The following is a 15,381-nucleotide window of genomic DNA, read 5'->3' as shown; positions in this document are numbered from 1 at the left end:
TAATTGATGCCACCCTGACATATTGTTCCTTGTTTCACAGAGGTCTTCTCCCAGGGATTGTTGGACCCAAAGGCCCAGAGCCCCTGTTCTCTGTTTTTATAGCACCTCTCATGTTCTGCACAAATAGGAGGGAGGTGCTTACTAATGTGCTGATGGGTTGGTAGGGTAGGGGGGGAAAGATGGATAAATAGGTGAGTGGATGAATGGAGGAGAGACCGCTGAAAGGTGCAGAAGGAGTCTCAGGGACGAGGAGCAGCCCAGCCATGCAAGCAAGCAAGTCTCAGAGCTTTGGTCTGGAGCTAACTCTGTGTTCTCCAGGGTCTGTAATGTATGTTGGGGATAATCCAGACTTTCATGTCATGATAGTTTCCTCTCTGCCTCCTTTTGGGTATTTCTGCTGGCTCTTAGTGACTGCCCTGGAGCCCAGAGACATGAAAGAGAGACAGGTATAGGAAAGGAGGTTCAAATCTGTAGACCATTTTATAGGAGCGGGGTTTGGTGGAGAGTAGGTAGTGGAAACAATAGGAACTAGCAGTTTGGATTCCTTGTAGGTTTGAATTATCTGGTTACCACAATCAGATAGTGAAGAACCAAAAGTGGGAGGGCAGTAGGGGGAAATAGCTCAGGGGAATCCCCAACTGAAGAACAACTGGGGGCTCTGATTTTAATCACATGTTGACAATGGATATAGTGTGTTGAGTATACAGTGTGGTTGCATAGATTTTTCCCAATGGCACATTTGGTTAGCTTGGAGAAAATTTGGTCTTCTCTTTTATTTATGGGAGAAGTTTAAGGCCTTATTCTCAATTCCTTTGGACCTGGAAGCCCTTGGAGTGTATTCTCTGAAATATAATTTATCTGCCTCAGTCCTTCTCCTCTGCTAGGTAGTTCTTAGCTGATGGCGGGGGGGGGGGGTCCCTTGCTCTTTCTCTGCTGCCAAGGATGCTTTTTCCTCACACATGTTCTCCAGTTGGGAATCATCTCCCCCTGGTTCCAGCTGTGCTTTCGATTTCCCTGGGTGTGGGGTGTGTCTCCATGCTGCAGAAGTGTTCACCTCAAATCCTTATCTTGGCAGGACCACTGGAAATGCCCCACCGCTCACAAGTACATCCATATCATGCCTGCTGCTCTGCCCACACCCACATGCCCAACTCCCTAGGGCTCTGCAGCAAGGGCAGGATACAAAACCTGCAGGATGTAACACTGTTCAACAACAAAAGAATCAGACTGAAACATTTGTGCCAGACGAACTATGTTTAATTGTTTGGAAAACAGGAGTGAAAGAGGGAGGTGGTAAGAAAGGTGTCTGGCCTGCTGCCCAAGCTTCCGAGAAGCAGACGGTGATATAAATACAAGTCAGTAGGGATGGTTACACAGTTAAGAACCAGATCCTTGTCTGAGGTGGAAATTGCAGCTGATAATTAATAAGAGGTCGAGATTGAAGAAGCCACCTCCTGGTGCTTGAGGCCAGAAGCCGGGGGTGAGTGGGGCTGACAGCTGGCTGTCTGAGAAAGGGGCATTGAACTTCATGCTGCTGTTTTCCCTGGAGGTTCCACCTCTGGTTACATGCTGGGGTCTTACTTCTGCTTGGACTTCTGGCACTGCTGAGGGGGTGGGCATTTCTGTTGGCACTTGGGCGCATAAGACTCCTTGCACTTGGGTGGAGGCTGACAAGGCTGCTTGGTTTGCTGAGGTGGAGGACAGCACTGCTGGGGTGGGGGAGCACACTGCTGGGGTGGGGGAACACACTGCTGGGGTGGGGGAGCACACTGCTGGGGTGGAGGGCAGCACTGCTGGGGGGGAGCACACTGCTTTTGCTTCTGCTGAGACATTCTGGGTTGATGCACAACTGGAAACAGAAAAACACAGAAGTGAGGAGCACCCTCACCACAGAGATACTCTGGGCCCCAGGCTGGGTTGGGGGGGGACCTTCTGCCACATTCACATCCTGCTCTGCTTCTACTTTGCCTTGGTGGCTTCACAACTTAAGGTGTGTGTGTGTAAATGTGTGTGTGAGAATAAGTTGTGGCTAAAAGTTTGTAAGTCATTTGAATTCTTTCTGAGACAGAGAAATATGGAAGGAAGGAGGTAGGAAAGGAACAGGAGAAAAAGGGAGAAGGGAAAGAGGGAGAAGGAAAGACATGGAGGGCAAGAACAAAAAGAATATACTTTTATGGCAAAACTATGGAATGTGCAACAGGATTGCCTGGGATCAGAGTCTTGGCTAATCATTAACCTGCTGTGTGACTTTCAGCAAGTTACTTAGCCTCTCTGTACTCACATCTCTTAGGGTTGTCGAGATTAAATGAGTACATAAAATACATACATATAAACATGCATGCATACATACAGGTACATGTGTGTGTGCACACCTGCAACCGCACAGAGTACCTGGCACATGATGAACACAGCATAAGGATTTTGATTTATTAAATAAATTTCTAAAAGCAACTCTTTTCTCTAAGAGAATTATAGAAAAGAGGAATCTAGAGACAAAATGTATCTTTTAGCTTGACTCTTAACTACAGTTGAAGAAAATGGACCTCAGAGAGGGAAGTAACTAGTCTCCAGTCACACAGCACAAGTGGGTGTAACAGTGGTCCTCAATTCCCAGACAGGACCTTGCCCCTGTGCCACATCATCCTGTCCCTGCTGTTCTGTGCTCCTCGGGGTCTCTGCACCCCTGTCCCCAATGCACTCTTCTTCTCTCCCACCCTATAGTTACCTTTTCCATAAAAGGCAACTCTGCCAGCTGCTATGTCTCATAGCTGGCACACCCGCTCCTTCTACTAACCCCCTTTCAACACCTGGCAAGACCCGACACCCGTAATACAACCAGCAGGATCCTCAAAGCACCGGCCTGAGGCTTTCTTCTCCCATCCCAGCCCAGGCCCCACACTCCTTGGCTGGATGGCTTGCAGACCGCTACAGGTTGGTCCCCAATAATACAGAAAAGAGAGATGCTAAATGAGGTCTTTCCGGCCAACCACCCAGAGCTCCAGCCCAGCTCCCAGCCAGGTTGGGACCACATGGAGCAAGGCTGTGAGCAGAGGCACCGCTTTGCCAGACTTACCTAAGTTCTCTTTGCCAAGAGGCTGGAGTGTGGAGATGCCAAAGGGTTTGGGCTGCCCTGAGCCTTCCCACCTTTTATACATCTCACATCCCTGCCCGAGGCCATGAGATGGCTTAGGATTGGAGTGTCCTAATTAGTCCCTTCCTCAAATTTCAGGTTTTACTCACCCCTCCAGGGCTGTCAGCCTCTCTCGTGGCATGGCAGGACTTGGGGTGATGGTGCCTTTACTCTGGCCTCTGCCCCACCTCCCTGTCACTTTACAAGGCTGGCTGCCTTGGATTTCCAAACCCACTCGTGACTTTTGACTTAGAACCTTGGCATCTGGGAAGGTCCTAAGCAGACATTCAAGACAGTACTGGTTATGGGGGTGTGAGGGCAGGGTTCCGGGAAGTTCTGTTTGGCAGAGAGGAGGGGGTGGCCTGGGTGGGGTATGCAGACAGCACTGTCTTCAGGGCAATTCAACAACTGAGGAGGTGAACGGCTCTCTGGGAAGCCCATTACACTCAGCAAATGCATGACTTTGACTTAACCTGGGCTCAGAGCCACATTCAGCTTGAACTGGTGGAAAGATAGGGCAAGCGGCTTTGGTTTTGTGTCTATTATTATTTAGGCAATAAATGAGGCCTGTAGTCCTCTGTCCTGCCTTCTGTTGAAAAAAACATTAGGCTCCATTCAGGGGAACCAGGTGGTTACATTAGACAGTACTTATGTCTCATCTTTTTACATATATATGTATAAGTCACCCAGACTCTGGGATTCCCAAGGAAGTGATTATCATAAGGTGGAGGGGGTGGGGAAGCCAAGCATTGACTTAGACTGAGCTTCTAGAGGAGTCACCTAGGCTGGTCTCAGATTCTGAGCTGCCAGGGCCCTATCCCAATTCTTCCTCCCTACTCCTGTTAGAGATCCCAAGACAGAGAAGGATGACATAGGGCACAGACCTTGATGCCTTCCATACTTGAGGATGGAATATCTTTGAAACAACCCCAACAAATGTCCTGATCTTTACTGGTGGGTGACATTGGGCACTTAATGTCTTTGAGCTTCAGTTTCGTCATCTCCTAAGGGAGATAACCACACCAACCTGCTTGTTAAATGGCTTAAACTGCACAGCATACATAAAGTACAAGTACAAGTATTTGGCACAGAATGAGCATTCCACAATTCCAGAGTTGGGCTCTGAAATACTAGGCAAGACACACTCTTGGAAGCATGGAATATGTAATTGCAAAATTTGAGGGCAAGTAGTGGCACTTGCCAGCCAGTATCCTAAGACCTTGGCTGAAAGAAATGGAAGTTGGCACGCTGGTGGTGAGGGTGGTGTGTTCAAATCTCAACACAGAGTTTAGCTGTAGCTCTACTGAAAAACTTAGACTATCCCAAGATCTTGGGAAGTCAGACTGTAACACTAAAGACACAAGGCTTGGAAATTGATGGTCTCTCTCCAAACATGGTCCTGGCAGGGTGGGCACGGAACAAGTGAGAGAAACTGAGAGGAATCCAGGGGGAGAAATCCTTTGGCCTGGTGTCACTCTGATGGAAGCAACCCTAGAGAGTCTTGGAAAGGGATTTCAGCTCAGGTCCCTAATAGCAGAGAAGAAAGGCCATGTGGGGAAGTTATCCTGGGATGGCTATTTATTCATCAAGATGGAGTACACCTCCATGGGGTGCTGGGCACTGTGCTGTGCTGGGCCAGTGGTGAGGAAGGAGGAGCCAGGCCTTCACTGTTCCCTAAGGCAGTGGGGCATGGGTTTCCTGTGTGGCAGATCTACCTCTGTGTATTGGGCCTGTGTATATGGGAAAGGAAATAAAAGTGCAAGTCCTCTTCTCCTCCTCCTCTTTCCAATGTTTATAGATCTTTTCTTTTTAATTGCTGTATAGCTGACATACAGTGTTACATTAGTTTCAGGTGTAAAACATTCAACAAATCTATATGTTAAGCTATGCTCACCACAAGTGTAGCTACTATCTGTCACCATACCATGCTATTACAATGCCATTGACAGTATTCCCTATGCTGTGCTTTTCATCCTTGTGATTTACTCAGGCAGTAACTAGAAGCCTGTACCTCCCACTGCCCTCCACCCATTTTGCCTATCCCCCACCCCACTCTCTTCCTTCTGGTTTGTTCTCTGTATTTATGGACATGTTTCTGCCGTTTGTGTTTGTTGGTTTTTTTCATTTGTTTTGTTTCTTAAATTCTACATGAGTGAAATCATATATAGTATTTGTCTTTTTTTCCTGTTTTATTTCACTTAGGATATTACCCTGTAGGACCATCTATGTTGTTGCAAATGGCAAGATCTCATCTTTTATTTTTTCTAAAGTTTATTTATTATGAGAGAGAGAGAGAGAGAGGGAGAGAGAGCAAGGGAAGGGCAAAGAGAGAAGGAGAGAGTGAATCCCAAGCAGACTCCATGTTCAGTGCACAGCCCAACCCTGATCTCACGACAGCAAGATTAGGACCTGAGCCAATATCAAGAGTCAGACACTTAACTGACTGAGAGCCACCCAGGCTCTGCTCATCCTTTTTATGGCTGTATGATATTCTATTAGTTAGCAACAAAATATTCTTATATACACATACACACACCACATTTTCTTTATTCGTTCATCTGCCAAAGACTTTTAGGTTTGTTCCATATGTTGGTTAGTGTGAATAGTGCTGCAATAAACATAGGAATGCACATATCTTTTCAAAATAATGCTTTTATTTTCTTTGGGTAAATACCCAGTCGTGGAATTGCTGGATCATATTTTTATTTTTACTTTTTTGTGGAGACTTCACAATGTTTTCCACAATAGCTACAAGATTTTTCGGTTGCTTGACTTAGATTAGCTGAAGAACTAAAATCCAAATGTCACTGAGTGATGTCTGTGTAGCTAGGGAAAGTATGAACATCAGCTAATTCATGAGTTTTGGGTGTTAAATTATGTCAGTCTTTTCTTGCAAGGGTCCTGACCACACCAGACAACTACCTCAAGAATGTATTACACAATATTGCTTCTACCACCAGAAGACAGAAAAGGAATGGATAATCTAGAAGCCACCAATAAAACTAATGCTTATTCTGGGCATGTGGAATGCCATTATTCACTAGGTTTCATGAGCATCGCTTTCTGTCTGCCTGTCTCTCTCTCTAGTCCTTTTTCTCTCCCTCTCTCTCTCTCACACACACACACATGTTGGTCTCTCCCACACTCTACCTCTAAGTGCTTATGGGCCTATAAGTCCAGTTCTCAGTAAAGTTGATGTGATAGAAGCTGGTGCGTTCCTACTAATTTCCAAAGCATGTGTACATACTACCTACCATTAGTCTGTATCTAGCAGACCGATGAACCCTGCTTTCTTTGTATGGCTCCCATCCTCTAAGGCTTCGAATGACTTTAGACGACATTTCTGCCCCGTTAGGTTGTCCTTGGTGTTCATCTCATCCTCATTTTACGTGCATGAACATGCACATGTTGGGAGGGATGGGGATGAGAGGTGTATACGGGGGGAAGGAAGTGAGTGGGGAAACTTCCAGGATGTCCCTGGCTTACAAAAAGACACTCATTTGCTCAGTTTCTAGTGATGGGCACCTGTTAGCACATTTAGCTTGAGAAGAACCAGGAACTAGCTTGGTAGAAGGGCAAGGGGATGACTGGATGATCCAGTCAGTCATCAATTGTGCAGGAAGCAGACACCATGCCCAGTATTCTGGGGGCCGGGGACTGTGGGACCATAGGCCCAACCCTCAAGGAGGGTTTGATCTTCTTGGGGAGATAAGGCCAGCTCAGTGTGACAGAGGAACTGGAGCGGGGAGGCAGGCCACATGAGTCAAGAGCCGAGGGATGATAAGGAATAAGGGTGGCACAGAATTGCTGAGTTGCCATCACCCCTATAGGCTGGACCGCTGTTGACAGCCAAGCATCAGGGAAGACACGAGCAGCTCCAAGATGGTGGGCTCCTTCTGGGCACAAACACTGACTTAATCTTTGTACCCTGGTTCAGATTTAGAGCTATATAAATTTATGTGAGATGAACAAGGACATTAGAGGCAAGGAGATATGGACCGACTAAACGGGAGACGTTATGTGGTATTGGGGTAAAGAAAGTGACCTGCCTGGAGTGGGTGACCAGAGCAGATGAGCAGCAGCCAGGCCTATGGAGGGAAGACTCACCAGGACAGCAGGGATTTCAGGGTGGAAAGTGCAGTGAGGCCTGGGCTCTGGTTCTTAACGGTCAGATGTGACACATACTATACATTTAAAAAAAAATTCTATTGACTAGCATAGGGAGGTAGAAAGGCATTGGCTTATGTTAAGAAGGCCTTGGTATACTTCTGGTTCTGACAGTAATAAGCTGTGTGTGTTTGGACAAGTGGCTTCTCTTCTCTGGGGTTCAGATTTTCTATTTGGTGAAACATGATAATCTCCAGAGCCCTTTCCAAACATAAACATGTTATGACTTTCCCATAGGGAACAGGGAGCCAGAGGGCGGACACGTCTGAAAGCCTAGGTTGGCAGGAGGTGAGAGTAGGGCCTGGGGTGGGGATGACAGAGCCAGGGGGCCAGTTGGTAGAGAAGCAATGATAAAGACCTGACCTGAATACGGAGGACTGCAGGGCTGAGGGAATGGAGGGAGACAGGGGAGAACTCAAATCAAACACGGTGATCCTAAGAGATAGAAATGGGGCTGGGAGCAGGGCAGAGAAGACCAGAGTGCACTTCATACATGCATCTGTGCCTGAAGGACATGGAGGAGCTAACTGACCATGCACTACATGCACACAGCTGTGCAAAACTGTGGTACACACTTGTGAACACCAGGAAGGAGGGAGATTCCATCTGCTGGGCCTGCAGGAACGACGGGAAGCTCAGACAAGGAAGCTCTAGGTCCCTGGGGTGCAACCCTCCTTCCTGGTAGCAGGACTGGGTCAGGGGGCAGGAAGCATTCCAGACTGAGAGGCTGGAGCTGAAAGGAGCCTGTTGCACAAGCCCGTCACACAAAACATTCCCGATTCTTGGTCCAAGGACAGTGCCAGCGCTAACACTCTCAGCAGGCCACCAAGGAGTGACAGAGCCTTAGCACACTTTGCAGAGTGTGGTGTAAGACTGCGGAGCTTCATTGCTTTGGAAGGTCTTGTTTTCTGTTTGCTCTCTTGAGACTATGCACTTTCCAAAACCACCTATTTTAAAGTTAGCTTTATTTGTTCAAATTATAGTAATTATAAAGAGCCTTTGCCCTTACTTGGAAAAGTAAAAAGTTGGCCCTCTGTGTTGATTTTGTCATTTAAAAAAAAATAACTTTAGTTTTAGTGAACTTCAAACTCCTGGGTACCATGAAACGTGGCCCATCCAGTTTATCACTAAAAAAATGGAAAAGGTGAGGTAGACAAAGGAAGTGACTTACTTGAGGTCACATTTTATAAGATGCCCGAGAGAGGACTTGAACACTGGGTTTCTGACCAAATCCCAAGCCAAATCAAACAAAACAAAATAAAATATAACAACCAAAACCAAACAAACAAATGAAACAGGACTTTGGCCAGTGTCAAAATGTCAGCAGGAAATTCCCCTCCTCTCCTATCTGCTCCCTGCCTTACACCCCCCTTACAGCCAGGCCTTTGTAATGATGACAGGACCAGGCTTGTGTGGCACTCACACTGTCTTTTCCCAGACTCTCCAGGATACTGTGCAAAGCTCTGGCCTGCCCTGGTCATCAGGAGACATGCTGTGGCCTGCACTGTGACCTCACTGAGATGGAATTCATTCTCTCTTGCCTTCATCCAGCCTCTCAGATTGGAGGGGATTAACCTCTTCAAACCACCTCTTCCTTCCTGACTCTGAGGAAACCCCTTAGTTGTGACAAGTAATTTATTTCCAAGGTCTCCATGCTGGCTTTTATCCACCAGACATTTCCATGCCCAGAAGCAATGCTTTCATTGTTATGATAGGGATGCTTTGCTGCCCCATGGAACTGAACTTAACTTTGCTCTTTGTGGTCCCAAGATGTGGAATGAGGGCCCTGAAATTTTGAGGATCCACAGGAATCTGCCTCTAGGTTCCTGGTCTCGCCTGGTGGCATTACTCATTCCTGTGCTTCTAATTACCACCTTTACAGTAATGACTTGGGAAATCTGTATTTCCAGACCAGGCTTCTACGTAGTGCTTCAGATCCATGGGACATCCAGTCACTTCCTCGATATCTCCATCTGGTCTCATTGGTCTCAACACCAGTTCCAGAACTGAACTTCTCATTGTGCCCCCTGCTCACTCTTCATTTCGGTAAACAGGACCACCAAGGACCCCTACCATACACCCAGAAGACCTGACCAGAAACCTGGCACCACCTCTGGCCACATCCCACCACTCATCAAGTCCCACTGATCTACCATCTAGATATGTAGTGTATGCCACACACAGTGTAGATGATTTTAAGAAGCCCCTCCCTGGTCAGATCTTTCCTGATTGCCAAAAATATCCCCTAACCCATTTCCCTGTCTTCAGTGTCTCTAGTGCAAACTGTGTTCTACACAGAAGACCAAAATGATCGTCCTGAAAGGCAAATGTAAAAGAATTTCTTGTCTTTGGGAAATATACACTGAAGTATTTTGGAACAAAGATTACCACATCAGTAGAAAACAAAACATAGATAGATAGATAGATAGATAGATGATAGATACAGATATACAGTTATATAGATAGATATATATCTATATACATATAACATATGCATGTGTATCTATATGTATACCAGCTTTATATACATATATCAAAATATGAATATTGATACACATCTCTCTCTATATACACATATATATATCTTCTTTCTGAACATACATACATGTCTGTATATCTCTCCATATAAATACATACACATGCATACACAAACAGGGGGTGGAAAAGAGATCAACATTTGGGAATCTCAGTGAACCTGTGTGGAAGGTATCCAGAAATTCTTTGTGTTGTTTTTGACACTTTTCTGTAACTCTGAAATTGTATCCAAATAAATAATTTTTAAATAAACACATTTTAAATGTAACGAACCTGTGTCATTTTCCTACATAGAAGCCCTCATAGGTTCCTCATTGCCTCTATCTACAGGGCCGAATCTAAATTCTGATGCAACATAGCCTGCACACCTCTTCAGGTTTATCTCACCACTCCTTGGGTCATGCTTCTGTCCCAATAGGAAAAACCTTCACGTAGTTTCTGGCAGACAATGTGCTGTTTCTCATTGCAAAATTTTTGCTCACATGATCTTTCTGGCAGGAATCCCCAACACTCATCTGCCCCTTTCTGTCTACTGGGTAAGTCAGAGAAATGATCAAACACATAGAATGGTGGATGGAGCTGAATGAACTTCCCATTTCCTCACACCTTCTTCCCTCTGGGTGACTATGGTTTATTCCATTTTTTGTTATAGATGGTTCCCCTCACCCTGGAATACAGACAAAAAGGATTCTTAATTTTTAGTGGGTTAGAGGCAGATGTAGAAAACTTGAGGAGGGCCTCTGGGGAAACCAAAGTCTCCCAACAGAACCCCTGGATCTGTGGTTTTATCTCTTGTCACTCAAGGGAAAGGACATTTGTCATGCAGTCTGGTCCTGCTCCTCTCCTGATTCTCTTTAGAGACAACTAAACCTTCAGCCAATCTCCTCTGAAGTTCATCAGGCAACTTTAAGCTGGAGCCAGAGGCTCACATCTGTGTGTTTGCAGGGGTAGGGGCAGGGATAAGAGGCAGACAAGATGAATCTTTCCTCCACCAAGAAGTGCACCACACTTCACCCTGGCTTTAGAGATACCAATCAGTTATCACATCTAATTTTAAAAGTACTTGTGATACATCCCCTTTCCAAGAAAGAAGACATTCTGTTAAGGTTCCATGGATGGGGAGGAAGGACATCCACTGTTCTGGAACACTCAGATCCATAGAATGCAACACCTGCTTGCACATTCTCCAAATTGTCAGAGGACCCTAGAGCTGAAGACTGCTGTCCTTCAGTAGCATTTAGGAGGCCACAGCGCTTTCTCTAGGTTGATGAAGACTAAAGGGAATTATGGTTATAAACCATCTTGTTCCTCCAGACTGTTTCTGTTTCTGTATTGTTCAGGATCAGAGAAATGGGCAAATGAGAGAAACTGAAACTGAGCTAAAGAAAACAGAGGCTAAGTTTATCTCTATATTAACGAACTGACCACAGCAGAGAGGAAGAGAGGGAAGGAGAAATGAGTGTGTACACTGAGCCTATGGATGTTGGTAGAGATTCTATGCAATTTTAGAAAGGAAGGAATATTTGTTTTTTGAAGGATGCAATTTCTATCTGTGTGGTATCATCCATCTCTATCTATCTACCTATCTATCATCTATCTGTACCTACATATGTCATAATAAATGTAATTTAAAGAAATTTTGCTCTCAGTGTTAATGGAAATTTTCCTTGGTATTTTTCTATTGATCTTAAGAATTTACTTGCTTTCTGAGGTAACTTTTTGATATGATACATAAATCTGTAGCTAAAACATTTTAGCTACAGATATATGGAAGTCTATTAATATATGACAGTTTATCTGTGTAAAATGTATTTTTACAATGTTAAAATATAAGTTACTCCCTGGTTCTTAAGATTAAAGAGAAATGCATTAAATAATAAGCTTGAAATATACTTCAATTTAGGCAGAAAATAATCAGTCAAAAAGGCTGGGGTATAGTCTTTCAGCATTAATGCTCATGAGACATAGCAATGTTGCAAAGTGTAGAAGAACAGATACCAAGTGTGGATCCCAAGAGCCGCAGGTCCCACTACTCCTGGCTCTTTCCTGGGTAACTTCCTTCTGTTCTTAGCAGTAAAGCAGAGGCTGGGTAGACAGAGGCAGTGAAGAACTCTTTCCCTGCCTCCTCCTCCTTTTCCATGCATAATCTTCAGCTGGGATAGTGCTGGTAAGTGGGTGTGTGGAACCCAGACAAGCAGGTATCATGTTTGTTTCCCGGTAGAGATATCAGAAACTGTGTCTGGAATTCTGAGTCATATCAAGGCTCTTTAAGGGTGCATCTCTCTATTTCTTGTGCTACACACACACACACACACACACACACACACACACACGTATGCACCTTTAGTTGTTCCCCACTACTCTGCAGGGACTCTCTTTGTGTTCAGTGTCCTTTGCTAGGCACTGAGGGAAGTACATATAAATAAAATGCATCCCTAGTTGTTTGCTAAGGACCTACTGTGTAGTTAAGAAGGAGTTGGGTACCATTGAAAATGGAAGGAGTATAAAAAGATCCTATCCTCAAGTTGCTTAGAGTCTAGCAACTGGAAAAAAAATGAAATGCACAAAAGGGGAGCTCAAATTTTATGTACATATAGAATCCTAGGTTTCTATTGATAATAGGATTGTGGACAGAGAAATAAGACTCTCTGAGGGACGACAAGGCCCAAAGACTCTGCTCAAGAGAGGAAAATAGAATTGCTGCAAGTAGGGGGGAATGGGTGTGGTGGCCAGTGTTGCACCTATGCATTTCCCCATCACCATGTGGGTCCAGGAGCAGCAGCAGGGCTAGATGGTAGGGCTGGCATTGGCCAAGGACCTCATGGATGTTAATAAGAAGGCCTTGACAGCAATGGAAGACTTGTCCAGGCTGCAGAAGGAGATAGGTGGTAGAAACTCTAGAGGCTACAATAAGGATGTGATGAGAGTCTCCCAGAGACACTGAGTCCAGACCTGTAGTGACAGAGAGAAGAGAAGTACTGTCTAGCCTGGAGGCCAAAGCTAACTTGTTAAGAAACAAGTTAGTGCTCTTGGAAACGAAACTTAGACATCCCAAGAGGGAAAGGGTGAATACGTAATGAGAAGTTAGCTACCTCCATTTTAAATGAATAATATCTAATATTTTGAGGTTCTAATAGAGTAGAAAACAAATACCCTTGAAATATAAAATTCAAATGGTATCTTCTTCATAAAGCCTTTCTCATGCCCAAGAAATGTGTCCTGTCTAAAGATAGACATTATTTCTCACATCCACAGTCTTTCCCACATCTACTAGGATATATAGAATGTCCCTATTGGTTATTGAGACATTTGGGCATACAATTTGTTAACTTCAATAGTGTTAAATGCTTGAGGACAGACCCACAAATGTTCTCCCCCAAATTAGCACAGAGTCAGGCTCCTTACAAGATCCCAGTAAATATTCCAGGGACTGAAGTCATGTTGTTCCATGGATGAAAGCAGGGGCTGAGGGAGTTGTTGTTTTGGAGAAGAGTAAACAGCAGTCTTAAGGAACAAAGCAACCAGATATCAACTTTCCAAGGCTCCCTAATCACAAGCTCAAATGAATGTGGGGCTAAATACAATAAATGTATATTGAATGAATGGTTTGAAAAGAAGGTTATGGGAGGTTGAGCTGAGAGAGACAGTCATGTAGGTAATAGCTTCTTCACCCCATATCCCAAAAGGGACATATGCACACACACACACACACACACACACACACACACATGCATACTTGCCGACTTAGGTGTGTAAAGAACTTTTGTGTTTACAGATACATCTGTATTCCCAATCAAGAAAGGGTATAAATAGAATGGTATCTACATGATGCAAGTTCCAGATTTGCCTCTCTGGGCTCCTCCTTTTGTTGTGAGGCTGCTCTGGAACATGGGTCTATGTAGGGGTGTGGTCTTGGATGCCAATGACATTGAGTGGCTCTTTGCCTGGTAAGACCGCCTCAGAATTGTAGGGAAGGTGTGGTGTAGAGACAGACAACTCAGGCAATCCTAAAAAAATATACGCATTCAACATTTAGTGAGCATCTATTATGTTCTAGTCATGGAAGTAGCACTGAGAGATAAACAAGACATTTTGTCTGCTCCACAAGTCAGCAGAACTACAGCAGAAAACAGACTGAATAAATTATTTCAACAGTACCTAGTAAGTGCTTTGGTGGAGTTACTTGGAGGCTGTTGTAGAAGTAGGGAAGGACATGAACCAGCCATGAAGCATCGCTAAAGGCCTCCTACAGGAGGGAGGTCCTGCTCAGTATTGTCTTCTCAATGAACTCATGGTGAGTGCAGGTCAAGGATGCCCTCCCTTGTCCCCCAGAAGTTCCCTGATTTGAGAGAGAACTTTATTCATCACTCTGGCTCAGAGAAGTCTTCTCCTCCCACCTGTTTCCTCCACTTCCACCTAACTCCATGGAAAACCATTCCATCATGCTACCAACATTCTCACAAAAGCCCGAAGAAGACTGAGAATTGGGCATCTGTCCAGAAATTTGTCTGATGCACTGACCAGTTTCCAGACTCATAAACTGTGTGATGGGCGTCCCTTCTTGCTACACCTCAAGGGTTTTTGTGAGACCTAATTAGGTGGGGAGGGCAGGAATCATCAAGAACACCCCATACCTGGAAAAACTCTTTTTACAGAGAGTCAGTGTGCTTGCAGCAGCAAATACTACTTATTGAGTGCCTACTTTGCACTGACCACTTCCTGAACACAGAGCAAACAGGGCACAGCAAAGCTCACACAGGCTCTTCTTCCTCAGGGCTGCCATCTGGGGTGTGTGGGGGCAGGAGTGGAAGATAGATGATAAGCACATAAACAACCAAGAAACAATAAGTGAATAACATCATTTCAGGTAAGGCATGAGGGCTATGAAAAACTACAACATGGTGATGTTTAGTCAGAGTGTTTAAGGAAGGCCTATGTGAAGCAGGGACATTGGAGCTGGGCTCAGTCATGGCAAGATGGTCATGCAAAAGTCTGTGGATAGAGGCAGACCAAAAGCAAGTGCAAAGGCTCTGAGATGGGGATGGTTTTGATGTGTTCAATGAGCATCATCTGACTAGAGCATATTAGATGAGGAACAAGTGAGTTCAGGGTACTGGGCAGAGACCATGTTCTATAGAGTATGGGACTCTGGAAGAGTCTGAGCTGGTAGTGAATTGATCTGAGTTTTACATGAAAAAGGCCACTCTGACTGCTGTTGGAAAGTGGCTGAGCCAAAGCATAAGTCAAGGTTCCTATCCTTTTCTTATCTTGGATCCGTATCAGAACCCAGAAAGCATATTTTTTATTCTAATTTTTTTAATTTTAAACTTAGCTGTGAAGCTTCACAGCTCCTTGGTTTCTACCAAGTTTCAGTAGGGGAGCAGTGATACATTTATTGATACTAAGCGTAGGTCTCTGTACATCATGACTCTTCTGGGAAAGTGCCTTGATTTTAAAAGTTTGTTTATCCATCTGAGCACATTTGGCCCTGTTATTTTTTTTAATTTTTTAAAATGTTTTTATTTATTTTTGAGACAGAGAGAGACAGA

The 15,381-nt window shown here is 44.7% G+C and overlaps 1 protein-coding gene across 1 annotated transcript; it reads right to left on the bottom strand.

Annotated features, from left to right (window-relative positions):
• Positions 1 to 1,514: 1,514 nt before the first annotated feature.
• On the bottom strand, positions 1,515 to 3,155 carry LOC113598284 (putative small proline-rich protein 5). Its single transcript, XM_027056116.2, has 2 exons — positions 3,074 to 3,155; positions 1,515 to 1,849 (listed from the first exon to the last, which is right to left on the bottom strand). The coding sequence occupies exons 1-2, from the start codon at positions 3,153 to 3,155 to the stop codon at positions 1,578 to 1,580; spliced, it is 354 nt and encodes a 117-aa protein (XP_026911917.1). The 3' UTR covers positions 1,515 to 1,577.
• Between the last annotated feature and the right edge of the window lie 12,226 nt (positions 3,156 to 15,381).

This window comes from Acinonyx jubatus, chromosome C1 (genome assembly GCF_027475565.1).
Source record: "Acinonyx jubatus isolate Ajub_Pintada_27869175 chromosome C1, VMU_Ajub_asm_v1.0, whole genome shotgun sequence".
Classification (NCBI taxonomy): Eukaryota; Metazoa; Chordata; class Mammalia; order Carnivora; family Felidae; genus Acinonyx; species Acinonyx jubatus.
Note: the sequence above shows the minus strand (reverse complement) of the source record. Positions and strands in the feature narration are given on the sequence as shown.